Below are 14478 nucleotides of genomic sequence, written 5' to 3'. Positions count from 1 at the left end.
TCGTGAGCAGGCACCGCCGCCTCGGGAGCTTGTGAGCGGGCACCGCCGCCTGGGAGGATCGTGAGCGGGCACCGCCACCGAGGATCGTGAGCAGGAACCTTGTGAGTGGGCGCTGCCGCCTCGGGAGGATCGTGAGCGGGCACCGCCGCCTGGAGGATCGTGAGCGGAACCGCCACCTCGGGAGGATCGTGAGCGGGAACTGCCACCTCGGGAGGATCGTGAGCAGGCACCACTGCCTCGCGGAACTGTGAGCGGTACCACCGCCTCGGGAGCTTTGTGAGCGGGCACCGCCTCGGGAGGATTGTGAGCGGGCACCGCCGCCTCGGAGGAACTGTGAGCGGCCACCGCCACTCGGGAGCTTTGTGAGCGGGCACCGCCTCGGGAGGATCGTGAGCGGGCACCGCCGCCTCGGGAGGATCGTGAGCGGGCACCGCCACCGAGGATCGTGAGCGGGCACCGCCTCGGGAGCTTTGTGTGCGGGAACCATCACCGCGGGAGGATCGTGAGCAGGCACCACTGCCTCGGCGGAACTGTGAGTGGGTACCACCGCCTCGAGAGGATCGTGAGCAGGAACCTTGTGAGTGGGCGCTGCCGCCTCGGGAGGATTGTGAGCGGGCACCGCCGCCTGGAGGAACTGTGAGCGCCACCGCCGCCTGGAGCTTTGTGAGCGGACACCGCCGCCTCGGGAGGATCGTGAGCGGGCACCGCCGCCTGGAGGATCGTGAGCGGAACCGCCACCTCGGGAGGATCGTGAGCGGGAACTGCCACCTCGGGAGGATCGTGAGCAGGCACCACTGCCTCGCGGAACTGTGAGTGGTACCACCGCCTCGGGAGCTTTGTGAGCGGGCACCGCCTCGGGAGGATTGTGAGCGGGCACCGCCGCCTCGGAGGAACTGTGAGCGGCCACCGCCACTCGGAGGAACTGTGAGCGGGCACCGCCTCGGGAGGATCGTGAGCGGGCACCGCCGCCTCGGGAGGATCGTGAGCGGGCACCGCCACCTCGGGAGGATCGTGAGCGGGAACCGCCACCTCGGGAGGATCGTGAGCAGGCACCACTGCCTCGGCGGAACTGTGAGTGGGTACCACCGCCTGGAGCTTTGTGAGCGGACACCGCCGCCTCGGGAGGATTGTGAGCGGGCACCGCCGCCTGAGGAACTGTGAGCGCCACCGCCGCCTGGAGCTTTGTGAGCGGGCACCGCCGCTTTGGGAGGATCGTGAGCGGGCACCACTGCCTCGCGGAACTGTGAGTGGTACCACCGCCTCGGAGCTTTGTGAGCGGGCACCGCCACCGAGGATCGTGAGCGGGCACCGCCGCCTGAGGAACTGTGAGCGCCACCGCCGCCTCGGGAGCTTTGTGAGCGGGCACCGCCGCCTCGGGAGGATCGTGAGCGGGCACCGCCGCCTCGGGAGGATCGTGAGCGGGAACTGCCACCTCGGGAGGATCGTGAGCGGGAACTGCCACCTCGGGAGGATCGTGAGCAGGAACCTTGTGAGTGGGCGTCACCGCCTTGGAAAGGCCTGAGATGAGCCCCGCCCCCTCGGAGGAAAACTCAGTGGACACCGCCACTTCGGGTGCTTTGTGAGCGGGAACCGCCGCTTCGGGAGCCTTGTGAGCAGGGTGAGCTTTGTAAGCGGGCACCGCTGCCTCGGTAGCTTTGTGAGCGGGAACTGCCACTTCGGGAGCTTTGTGAGCGGGAACTGCCGCTTCGGGAGCTTTGCGAACGGAAGCCGCCGCCTCGGGAGTATCGTAAGCAGGCACCGCCGCCTCGAGAGCTTTGTGAGCGGGCACCGCCGCCTTGGGAGGATCGTGAGCGGGCACCGCCACCTCGAGAGGATCGTGAGCGGGCACCGCCGCTTCAGGAACCTTGTGAGTGGGCGCTGCCGCCTCGGGAAGGCCTGAGATGAGCCCCGCCCCCCTCGGAGGAAAACTCAGCGGACACCGCCGCTTCGGGAGCTTTGTGAGCGGGAACCGCCGCTTCAGGAGCCCTGTGAGTGGGGGGAGCTTTGTGAGCTGGAACTGCAGCTTCGGGAGCTTTGTGAGCGGGCGCCGCCGCTTCGGGAGCTTTGTGAGCGGGCACCACTGCCTCGCGGAACTGTGAGTGGTACCACCGCCTCGGAGGAACTGTGAGCGGTACCACCGCCTCGGGAGGATCGTGAGCAGGCACCACTGCCTCGGAGGAACTGTGAGCGGGCACCGCCGCCTTGGGAGGATCGTGAGCAGGCACCGCCGCCTGAGGAACTGTGAGTGGACACTGCCGCCTCGGGAGCTTTGTGAGCGGGAACCGCCGCTCAGGAGCCCTGTGAGTGGGAACCGCTGCCTCGAGAGGATCGTGAGCAGGCACCGCCGCCTGGAGGATCGTGAGCAGGAACCTTGTGAGTGGGCGCCACCGCCTTGGAAAGGCCTGAGATGAGCCCCGCCTCGGAGGAACTGTGAGCGGTACCACCGCCTTGGAAAGGCCTGAGATGAGCCCCGCCTCGGAGGAACTGTGAGTGGTACCACCGCCTCGGAGGAAAACTCAGCGGACACCGCCGCCTCGGGAGCTTTGTGAGCGGGCACCGCCTCGGAGGAACTGTGAGTGGGTACCACCGCCTGGAGCTTTGTGAGCGGGAACTGCCACTCGGGAGGATCGTGAGCAGGCACCACTGCCTCGGAGGAACTGTGAGTGGGTACCACCGCCTCGGGAGCTTGTGAGCGGGCACCACCGCCTCGGAGGAAAACTCAGCGGACACCGCCGCCTCGGAGGAAAACTCAGCGGACACCGCCGCCTCGGAGGAAAACTCAGCGGACACCGCCGCCTCGGAGGAAAACTCAGTGGACACCGCCACTGGTGCTTTGTGAGCGGGAACTGCCACCGGGAGGATCGTGAGCAGGCACCGCCGCCTCGAGGATCGTGAGCAGGCACCACTGCCTCGGAGGAACTGTGAGTGGTACCACCGCCTGGAGCTTTGTGAGCGGGAACTGCCACTGGGAGCTTTGTGAGCGGGAACTGCCACCGGGAGGATCGTGAGCAGGCACCACTGCCTCGGAGGAACTGTGAGCGGGCACCACTGCCTCGGCGGAACTGTGAGTGGTACCACCGCCTCGGAGGAAAACTCAGTGGACACCGCCACTGGTGCTTTGTGAGCGGGCACCGCCTCGGAGGAAAACTCAGCGGACACCGCCGCCTCGGAGGAACTGTGAGTGGTACCACCGCCTCGGAGGAACTGTGAGTGGACACTGCCGCCTCGGGAGGATCGTGAGTGGGCACCGCCGCCGGGAGGATCGTGAGCGGGCACCGCCACCTCGGAGGAACTGTGAGTGGACACTGCCGCCTCGAGAGGATTGTGAGCGGGCACCGCCACCGAGGATCGTGAGCGGGAACTGCCACTGGGAGCTTTGTGAGTGGGAACCGCTGCCTCGAGAGGATCGTGAGCAGGCACCACTGCCTCGGTAGCTTTGTGAGCGGAACTGCCACTGGGAGCTTTGTGAGCGGAACTGCCACTGGGAGCTTTGTGAGCTGGAACTGCAGCCTCACAGAAAGACAGGCCAATACCTCCATTTCGAGCTCCAGCTCCTTATGGGCAATCACGTGGTCCACCAAGTCCCAGAAGTACCACGTTCTCAGATCGCCCAGTCCATCCAAGTTAACGGGCTTATCCAAGCCGGCCAAGTAGTTATAGTTAAGACTGGCCTCTGTGAGCCCTAGCCCTTGGACTGCGTCGTAAAAGGCCCTCCGCGTAGATGCCCAATGGGCGGCCGTGCTGTTGGCCATGACGCAGCCTCCAGGCTAGGGTCTGCTTGGAATGATCGAGGTGTTGTTCCATGTCAGAATAAAAAAAAGCCCATCCTGCTGAGTTTTCTCTTGGTTGGTACGTTCTGTCACGGTGCGAATGGGAGGCGAAGACTCAAATGCAAAAGATGGGTTTTATTCTTATAATAACAGAAAATAAATACAAATCAAACCACCCCGAAGGGGAAAACCAAAATCTCAATAAACATACACAGGGAAAATCCAGGGAGCGAGCAGGCAGGGTTCCAGGCAGACATCAGGGAAATATAGTGAGACGTACCAACACCGGACAACAAACACAGAGAGCTTAAATGGAGAAAAGGCAATCAGATAAATGAGGAATCAGCTGGGCAGAATGGTGAGTGAGAGGAGAACATGTGGTCTGTGACAAAGGGGAACAGCTGAGGGTGTAATAATGAGTGACCAGTGAATGGAATCTGGAGAATTGAGTCCGGGAGGATGGGAGATGGCGACCTCCTGTGGTGAGAGGTTGAACCGCAGGACCCGGACTCATGACATATTCAGTAAGAATGCATTAAATTGATCAAAAGTGACAGTAAAGACATTTAAATTGTTACAAAAAAAAAATCTATTTCAAATATATGTTGTTCTTTTGAGATTTCTACTCAAACATTATTCTAAATTGTAATAATATTTCACAATATTACTGTATTTTCAATTTAAAAATGCAGCCTTGGTGATTAATGTTTATTAAGCGATTGTGTGTTTGCTACTTCACAATGAGTTATCCATTTTATATAGGAGTTTACAAGTTTATCTTTCCCCATCTTGACAGTTATCTGTAAAACACACAACCCGAGTACATTCTTTAGACTGATTGTGCTAAAACACACATGAATCAAACTCTTTTGCAGAGGGTTATGACTTCACAGCGGGCTGTGTTCAGCCGTCAGTACAGCAAAGCAATGCTGAACTCCTCAGTGAGTGTAACTACCGTAATTTGACTTGCGAGATGAAAAACAACTTATGTTGCTCTGTATATTGCGGCGCAGCTGAAGAGCGAAAGTGAATTTCTGTCATGTTTTCTCTCGCTCAAAAGCGTACAGACAAAAGAGGGAGAGAAGATCGCGATGTACCAGGCGAGAGGGTTAGGATGTCGGCTTCCCCAGCCACCTGTCCTGTTCCTCTACCATCTCTCCCTCTAGTCTGATCCTCCGTGAAATGGATTCACTCAGTCCATCATCTGGTCCCCTGTGTGCATTAGAAGATTGGAGCCGCTGGAGTGGCCTTCATGCATTTAGAGAGGATTTGCTTTACTTAGAGAGCGCTAAAGGTGTTTGGTCGACGGATGTGCGTTTGTTGTCTTACTATATCAGTTTGTGTACTTTGTGTTTATTATCATAGAGTGAGAGTGAATGTGTGTGTATTTATGGATGTTATCTCAAACGTTGAAGGAAATTGCATTCTTCTCCTCCACTAATGCATGACATCTGTTGCAATGGGTCAGTCCTGACAGGATAGAGCATCTCTCACCTCCCTTCCCTCGGCCCCAGCCATGCTCAAAACTACAGGAATGGAGGCAAAGCGAGAATAGAGAGAGCTAAGAGGAGATGTTGAAGGGCTCGGTAGATGGTCACTCTCAGACAAAGCTGTGAGATTTGAGCGAACAGCCTCTGTTGGGTAATATGTGCTTTTACGCTTCATTTTCTTAGACCTCACTCAAGATTTTTGACAATGTCAAGTTAGAAAGAAGCTAATCACAGTCTTTGCTCCGTCTCCCTTCACCATCCTGCTTTTAAAAGGAAACAGAAAGCCACGTTTATGTGATCTTATATTTTTCTGTGAGAGCTCAAAAACCACATGTGTGTATCTAATGGAATGTCTTCTAAGTAATCCAGGTCACTCTTCTCTGGTCCTTAAAAGTGCAATGTTTACTTACAGACAATAGACTCTCTATGCCAGCTTTTCATCCTCTGGTCTTTCAAGAAAGCTCTGAATTACAGTTTCACAGAAAAGGCTTTCTAGTGTAGTTCAGTGGCAAGAGCATCATTTTTTCTGAAGTAATGGTTTTTTAATAGTAATATTTGTCATGTGTAAGTTGCATACAGAAGATAATCAAAGGTCATGTACACCCTGCAGCTGCACAACAGATGAACATATTATTATTATTAAATTGAGATTTAACTCCGCTTAGTATTTTACAAAAAAAAAAAAAATTATATTTAAAATTTTTACATTTTAAAATATATATACACGCACACACACTAGCATTCAAATGTTCAAATGGGTCAGTTTTTTATATCATTAGCAATCAGTAAGAATGCATTATCAGTAAAGGCATTATATTGTTAAAAAAAGATTTCTATTTAAAATAAACGCTGTTTGTTTGTTCATTTTCTTTCAAAGAAACCTGAAACAATGTATCACGTTCTCCACAAAAAAATATTTAGCAGCACAGTTGTTTTCAACACTGATAATAATGTGAAATGTTAGAATGATTTCTGAAGGATCGGGTCAAATACATAGCAGTTATTTGAAATTAAAATAATATTTCACACTGTTACTATATTTACTGTATTTTGATAAATGCAGCGTTTGAGCATAAGAGACTTCTTTAAAAATATACTAAATTAAATATATTTTGTAAAAGTTATAAAATAATTATACCACAAATTACGCAAACCAAATGAAATTATATTATATAATATGTAATAATATGTCACACTATTACTATATTTACTGTACTTTGATAAATACAGCGTTTCTGAGCATAAGATACTTCTTTAAAAAAAAAAAAACAATTGTGAGATTTGTAAATATATTTTTCAGTATGCTAAATAAAATTAATGAAGAAATGAATTAAGAAATTTAATAAAAGATCTACAATAATTGTACCACAAATGAAATTATATTATATAATTAATATTTTATATTAATATTTTCATGTGTATAAAATAACTTTTGTTTTTTTTAAGGACATGTACGTTAAAGCCCACACCATAGTTTTTAATATCATTGAATCTATTTATATTTTGCATTTTATTTTTAGTTTAAGTAATTTTGTAGGGATTTTGTCTTTATATGTCTTTATGATTTTTATTCATTTTAGTTCAGTTTTAGTTAATTTTGTAACATTACGTGTCTGCTAATGAAGCGCACGACGAGGAGTAGGACAAAAGAAAGTATTTTTATTAATAATCCACAATAGAATTCCAGTAGCAAAACACATATGGCAAACTTATATGCAGACCAAGAGTGGAGGGAGAACACAGTCTTTAAATAATCAATGTAATCAAAGGGGAAACAGAAACAGGTGAGGAGCTAATTAACCAATAAGGGAACTAAAGAAACTAGGTCAAACATTTGACAAATTTAGTACAGGTGCATCTCAATAAATTAGAATGTCGTGGAAAAGTTCATTTATTTCAGTAATTCAACTCAAATTGTGAAACTCGTGTATTAAATAAATTCAATGCACACAGACTGAAGTAGTTTAAGTCTTTGGTTCTTTTAATTGTGATGATTTTGGCTCACATTTAACAAAAACCCACCAATTCAGTATCTCAACAAATTAGAATATGGTGACATGCCAAACAGCTAATCAACTCAAAACACCTGCAAAGGTTTCCTGAGCCTTCAAAATGGTCTCTCAGTTTGGTTCACTAGGCTACACAATCATGGGGAAGACTGCTGATCTGACAGTTGTCCAGAAGACAATCATTGACACCCTTCACAAGGAGGGTAAGCCACAAACATTCATTGCCAAAGAAGCTGGCTGTTCACAGAGTGCTGTATCCAAGCACGTTAACAGAAAGTTGAGTGGAAGGAAAAAGTGTGGAAGAAAAAGATGCACAACCAACCGAGAGAACCACAGCTTTATGAGGATTGTCAAGCAAAATCGATTCAAGAATTTGGGTGAACTTCACAAGGAATGGACTGAGGCTGGGGTCAAAGCATCAAGAGCCACCACACACAGACGTGTCAAGGAATTTGGCTACATTTGTCAGTATTCCTCTTGTTAAGCCACTCCTGAACCACAGACAACATCAGAGGCGTCTTACCTGGGCTAAGGAGAAGAAGAACTGGACTGTTGCCCAGTGGTCCAAAGTCCTCTTTTCAGATGAGAGCAAGTTTTGTATTTCATTTGGAAACCAAGGTCCTAGAGTCTGGAGGAAGGGTGGAGAAGCTTCTAGCCCAAGTTGCTTTAAGTCCAGTGTTAAGTTTCCACAGTCTGTGATGATTTGGGGTGCAATGTCATCTGCTGGTGTTGGTCCATTGTGTTTTTTGAAAACCAAAGTCACTGCACCCGTTTACCAAGAAATTTTGGAGCACTTCATGCTTCCTTCTGCTGACCAGCTTCTTGAAGATGCTGATTTCATTTTCCTGCAGGATTTGGCACCTGCCCACACTGCCAAAAGCACCAAAAGCTGGTTAAATGACCATGGTGTTGGTGTGCTTGACTGGCCAGCAAACTCACCAGACCTGAACTATTGTCAAGAGGAAAATGAGAAACAAGAGACCAAAAAATGCAGATGAGCTGAAGGCCACTGTCAAAGAAACCATACTACACCATACCACCTCTGCAGTGCCACAAACTGATCACCTCCATGCCACGCCCGAATTGAGGCAGTAATTAAAGCAAAAGGAGCCCCTACCAAGTATTGAGTACATATACAGTAAATGAACATACTTTCCAAAAGGCCAACAATTCACTAAAAATGTTTTTTTTTTTAATTGTTTTTTTTATTGGTCTTATGAAGTATTCTAATTTGTTGAGATTGAGAATTGGTGGGTTTTTGTTAAATGTGAGCCAAAATCATCACAATAAAAAGAACCAAAGACTTAAACTACTTCAGTCTGTGTGCACTGAATTTATTTAATACACGAGTTTCACAATTTGAGTTGAATTACTGAAATAAATGAACTTTTCCACGACATTCTAATTTATTGAGATGCACCTGTACATTAAGTAGCTAAATAAAAATGAGATTTTCTTCTTCAGTTAACATTTATTGTATTTCAAGTAACGAAAACAGTAGTTTTAGTTAGCTATAATAACCTGGCATCAGCTTTATCTGTCTGTCCGTCTGCATTGCTCTCTCTCCCTTTCCAGACAGTGATCTGTAGAGGGAGTGAGATGTCTGCCTTTATTGGGAGTAATTTCCTGGCTCTGCATGTGTGGGCAGTGAGATGTAGGCAGGCTGTTTCTGAGGAGCTTCTCATTGCTCTCTCGCGGGCACGTAGTGCTGCAAAATTCCATTAACAATCTCACAGCTTGGACGCGGCTGCACACTGAGTCTGGCCGCACAGGTGGGCTGTCATCTCCCGATAGAAGAGCACTGTACTACCGTCTTCCCATGGGCAGCCCTGTATTCTAGCAGTCCGACAATAGTGAGAATTGGGGTTAACACAACAGAAAGGTCCTGTGACTTCCTGGAACACAATAATAACAGCGCCAAATAAGATGGGAATCTCTTATTCTGCATATCCCCGAAAACGGACACGCTGCTCTTGATGCATTATGAGTGCCCTATTTCAAAGGTGTTATTGTTACGCCTGTAGGTGGCGACAAGTGTATTATGAGTGAATCATTCCTCACGTGATTCGTTTGTAAATAAAGGTTCTTTCAGAAATGCTGGTTTTACTATTTTCATTGGAGCAAAAATAGATAGGTAATTGGTAACATTTTGTCTGAAATGTTAGTTATCCAACTCAATATTAACTTGTTGCCTATTGAAATAGTGTGTAAAAGTTGGCTAATAGCGCACTTGTGCTGGTATTTCTCATTTAGTAGCCTATTGCTGTGATGAAACTTGCATTTCATTTTCCTATTATTTTTCCTAAAGAAAGTATCCTGGTTCACTAGTACACAACATGTTAAGACCGAGATGGTTTAATAGCATCTTTAGTTGAAAAATGGTGTTAAAGTTGGAGAGGTTAATTGATTCATGTGATGTTTCGATTAATCATTTTAGAAATATTGTTGTTCCTTAATGCTGTTAGTCAAAAATTGGAAGCTGAGCCTATGTCCGCATGCCATTTTTCATAAATTATATGTTACATTTTACTGTATATTATGTATTTATTTATTTGCATTAAGCATGTTTAATCAACAATGGTATTGGTTTAAATGATGGTTCTGTTGATTAAAAATAAATAAATAAATAAAAATAAGCCACTTTAGAATGAATGCCTAAATATAAAGGTGAAAAATATCATGCTTTTTTAATTTTTAATTTTATTTAACTTGGCCTCATAAATGCACTTTTTTGTGTGTGTTTCCAAATTCAAAACAAATAGATTTAGTTGCACTGGATTGAAATTGCACTGGCATGGCCTTGTCACCTCAAATCATTTAGCTAATAAAAATTATCCCATTGATGCAGCATGTTTATCACATAGTGCTTGCAAATATTATTTCAGCTGTGAGCTCCACAAATATCCAGGTCAAGGACTATTGTTGTTCTCTTTCACACTCTCTCTCTCTCTCTCTCTCTCTCTCTCTCTCTCATCTCTCACATATTATATCTCATCTCTTTCTCAGTTTCAGTGGTCATGACATTAAAAGCTATCAATTTGTGGTAAAAGACTTTTTGGTTGCACTCCCCCAAGGCATTTCCAGTAACCCTTGACAGAAACTACCAAGACATTTGTCATTGCACTTTTCTCTCTGCTTTTGTATATCCCTGCAAATGACATTTGAAATGAGAATCTATTGGTGGGCTGGATTACTTCGGATGCTCTGTGCCGTGCGTCTTACAGCCTGTCATAATTTCTTTGCCCCAAGGTGGCCGTGACATTTGTTGTGGGTTCAGAGGTTCACCAAGAGACCACGAATGACTTCACCCAAATCGGGAAGCCTTTTCTAATGGGAACAGTCGCTCTCGGTAAGACAAACCTCCAATGTTTTATTTTTTATTTTTTTGGTCGAAAAAGTATTTGGACATTATTTCATTACATCAGAAACACAACACTCAATTACAATTAATATACAATCAAATAAACATCAATTCTTATTGTTTTATAGAACATTAGCGTTTAAATTATTTATCGGTAAACACGCAATGTCAGTATTCACTCCTCTCTTTTAACTTATCATTTTTAGTATTTTTAATTATATTTTATTTTTATATTTTCTGTTTTCACTTTAATTTTAGTTAAAGATTTAGTGTGCTTTTGTTGTTTTTATGTTTGGTTACACTTTATATTAGGTGGCCTTAACTACTATGTACTTACATCAAAAAATAAGTACAGTGTACTTATTGTGTTCATATTGTATTGCAAAACACTATTGCTGCTATTGAGGTGGGATACGGGTAAGGTTAGGGACAGGTTTGGTGGTATGGGTAGGTTTAAGGGTGGGTTAAGGTGTAAGGGATGGGTCAACAGTGTAATTATAACAGAAATTAATTACAGATGTAAGTACAAATAGGTAATTTAAAAAATATATAAGTACAATGTAAAAACATGTATGTACACAATAAGTGCATTGTATCAAATGATTAATTTAAATATAAGTACATAGTAGTTAAAGCCACCTAATATAAAGTGGGACCTTATGTTTTTTTTTTATGTCTATATAGTTTTTTAAATGTATTTATTAGTTTTAGTTTTTGTTACTTTAATGCTTCAAGTTGTTATCTTGGCAACTTCCTGAAATAAAAGTCAAAATAATGTTTATATATATATATATATATATATATATATATATATATTTATATACATATACATTTGTAACAAAGTAACAAAAAGAATGGTTTTAGTTTTAGTAATTTTAGAACTTCAAGTTAAATTAAACAAAAAATAGAAATGTTGCTTTGACAACTAGTTGAAATAAAGTTTTTAAAAATAAGTTTAAAAAACCTTTAACATTTTTTTGTATTCTATTGCATTTCAGTTAAGGTTTATTTTGTTTAAACTAACTTTTTCATTTGATTATGCTGTAAATTATAGTTTTAGTTAATGATAATAAGATAATAACCCTGAATTGCAGCAAATGACAACAATTCTGTGAATTAATGATGGACTGAGGCCTACATCTTTTCTCGTTCAAGAAGCCATGAATGAAGTCACTTCATTTTGACATATTGTACATGTACATTGTTTTTGCATTTTTAAACCAAGCAAACTTAATTTAGGGAACATTCAGCTTAAAATAAATGGCTTTTTTTTTTTTCTTTTTTTTTTTGATGTAATGGAATGATTTTCTTAAATGTTCTTGCATACTCTTACAAGTCTAAGTGTCCAAATGCTTTCTGATGTATGTGCGTTCCAGAAAGAAGATGTGTGTTGTTTCTCTGTTTGTGTAGCATGTGGGCAGTGGCATGTCAGTGTGTTTGGGTTTAGTGAAATGAAGTGAAGAGATATGGAAGCTACAGAGACACCAGTGTGTGTTCATTGCAGCTGGTGTGCTGAGCAGTTAATGAAAGTACCTCTCGAACCTTATCACTGTGACAATGTAGATGTTAGCCAGGAGTCCAGGGAATTCTCTCTCTGTCCCTTTTTCTAATCCTGTTAATTGGCTGCCACACTCAGAGCTGTAAGGTCCTGAAGCAGCCAAACCTCGCTGGCCCGCTGGAGGCTTCTGTCAACAGAACAAACAAAATCCACCCGCGAGAGTCTCACACATTGCCTTGCTCTCATTTACAGCCAAAGCCACTGTGACACCTTTGAATAGACAGCTGTTTGCTCGACTGCTTTTTAAAGAGCCCAGCATACGCCCCTGTGGAACCTCCAGGCACCTAATGGGCGTCTTCTTTTAAGGAGTCACAAGGCCAGGCTTTGTTTACAGTGACAGCAGGGGGAGTCTATCTGTCTCCGGTCCAGCTGACAAGAAGGGAATGAGCTGGCCCAGTGTCAAAACGAGTGTATTTTATAACAAACAAACACCAAAGTGCTTATAATGCACATGTCAGCATACTGTGCGGCGGTCGCAAGGTTGTTAGTAACTGCTTGGTTAATGCAGATGCTGTAGAATAGGTACAAAAAGTGGAGCAGTCTCACAAGGGCCCACCGTTTGGTTTATTTGTCTAAAATCCGGCTCTGGGCTCTTGGGAGCATCTGCAATTACAAGGGCTCTTACCTTTCGCTGTGCACCATCTGTTGTAATGTACTGGGTTTAGTCCCCTGCTCCTCGTTCGTATTTATCTTACTGATGATTTTCATTTGGTGCAAGAGAAAACACAGTTGTGACTGTCAGCACTTTTAAGAGAACATTTATAGAGCTGCTTTCAATTCCCTAGATTTTTATTAACAATTGCTAAAAATGAGAGTAGACTTGTAAAATGGATTCCGGCTAATTCTGATTGGATGAGCCTCGTTCGAAGCGGTTTTAAAATGGCAGTAAACTGACAACTGTGACCACACGTTTTATATTAATGCAGCAAGTTGCTGTATGGCAACTGTAAACAGCCTATAGTTAGTCTAATGAACAGAGTGAGTTGACAGGAGACTTTCTTTTTTTTTTTTTTTTTTTCTTTTGATAAACTTAAAAACTTATGTAGATTTTTTTTCCTCTAAATTGAGATACTGTATGTTAACATTTTGAAGCCATTAAAAATAATTTGATAAATCACTGTTTTGTCAAAATGTTTCATGCTGTGATATCAAAATGAACTTTTTTTAACATGTATTTATTGAAAATACTCTTTAATATTACTGAATCAAATTGATCATTTTTAAGGGAAAGATCAAATAGAAGTCGTTGATTAAGCTTGGCCGTATTATCTTGACCAATATTTGTTTCTTCCATTCAGGTGGGATTGTCAACGTCATGCCTTTTTTATTTTCAGAAATCTCCCATGTTAAGACACAGGTAATATTATTATAATTAATATCTTATTCAAAACTATTTTCTTGTGCAATAAACTATGTGTCATGAGAATTCTATATTGCAATAAAATTGTTTTGGACAGGTTTTATGGTTCAGAAGAGCTGTACTTGGGGGACTTGCTACATGCACACTCTTAAATATATTATGGTAAGTTTTAAGTTTTTAATGATAAAATATGAGCTTTTTTTAAATAATATATGCCATATAAAGAAGTGATTCACCCAAAATGAAAATACTGTCACCATTTGTTCACCCTCATGTCATTAAGCACATATATAAGACTTAATTTTTTCATACACTGGCATCTGGTTCCATGAAGAACCTTTCATTCCACAAATGGATCTTTAAAGTGAAAAAAGTTGTTTGGATTTCTCTAATTTCCTTCACACCAAGAAACTGTTCATTGAAAGGTTATTTGGGGAACCAAAAATGGTTCTTTATCACTGTGAAACCCCAATTTTTCCATATAAATACCAAATAAGCAGGCCACTTGTGCTCTATATTCAATATATGTGACCCTGGACCACAAAACCAGTCTTAAGTCACTGGGGTATATTTGTAGCAATAGCCAAAAATACACTGTATGGGTCAAAATGATAGATTTTTCTTTTATGCCAAAAATCATTAGTATATTAAGTAAAGATCATATTCCATGAATATATTTTGTAAATTTACTACTGTAAATATATTAAAACTTCGTTTTTGATTAGTAATATGCATTGCTAAGAATTCATTTGGACAACTTTAAAGGCGATTTTCTCAATATTTTGATTTGTTTACACCCTCAGATTCCAGATTTTCAAATAGTTGTATCTCGACCAAATATTGTCTGATCCTTACAAACCATACATCAATGGAAAGCTTTCAGATGATGTATAAATCTCAATTTCGAAAAATTGACACATAAGACTGGTT

General features: G+C 43.6%; 1 protein-coding gene across 3 annotated transcripts in view; it reads left to right on the top strand.

Annotated features, from left to right (window-relative positions):
* si:ch211-51h4.2 (uncharacterized) overlaps window positions 1–14478 on the top strand; it is a 133441-nt gene that overhangs the window by 63495 nt on the left and 55468 nt on the right. For all 3 annotated transcript variants that reach the window (XM_058791755.1, XM_058791756.1, XM_058791753.1), the window contains exons 9-11: window positions 10519–10618; window positions 13487–13545; window positions 13646–13710. In XM_058791755.1, coding sequence (XP_058647738.1) covers window positions 10519–10618; window positions 13487–13545; window positions 13646–13710 — 224 coding nt within the window. The remainder of the gene's footprint in view (window positions 1–10518; window positions 10619–13486; window positions 13546–13645; window positions 13711–14478) is intronic.

Source organism: Onychostoma macrolepis, chromosome 11 (assembly GCF_012432095.1).
Source record: "Onychostoma macrolepis isolate SWU-2019 chromosome 11, ASM1243209v1, whole genome shotgun sequence".
NCBI lineage: Eukaryota > Metazoa > Chordata > Actinopteri > Cypriniformes > Cyprinidae > Onychostoma > Onychostoma macrolepis.
This window is presented reverse-complemented; position numbering and strand designations above follow the sequence as displayed.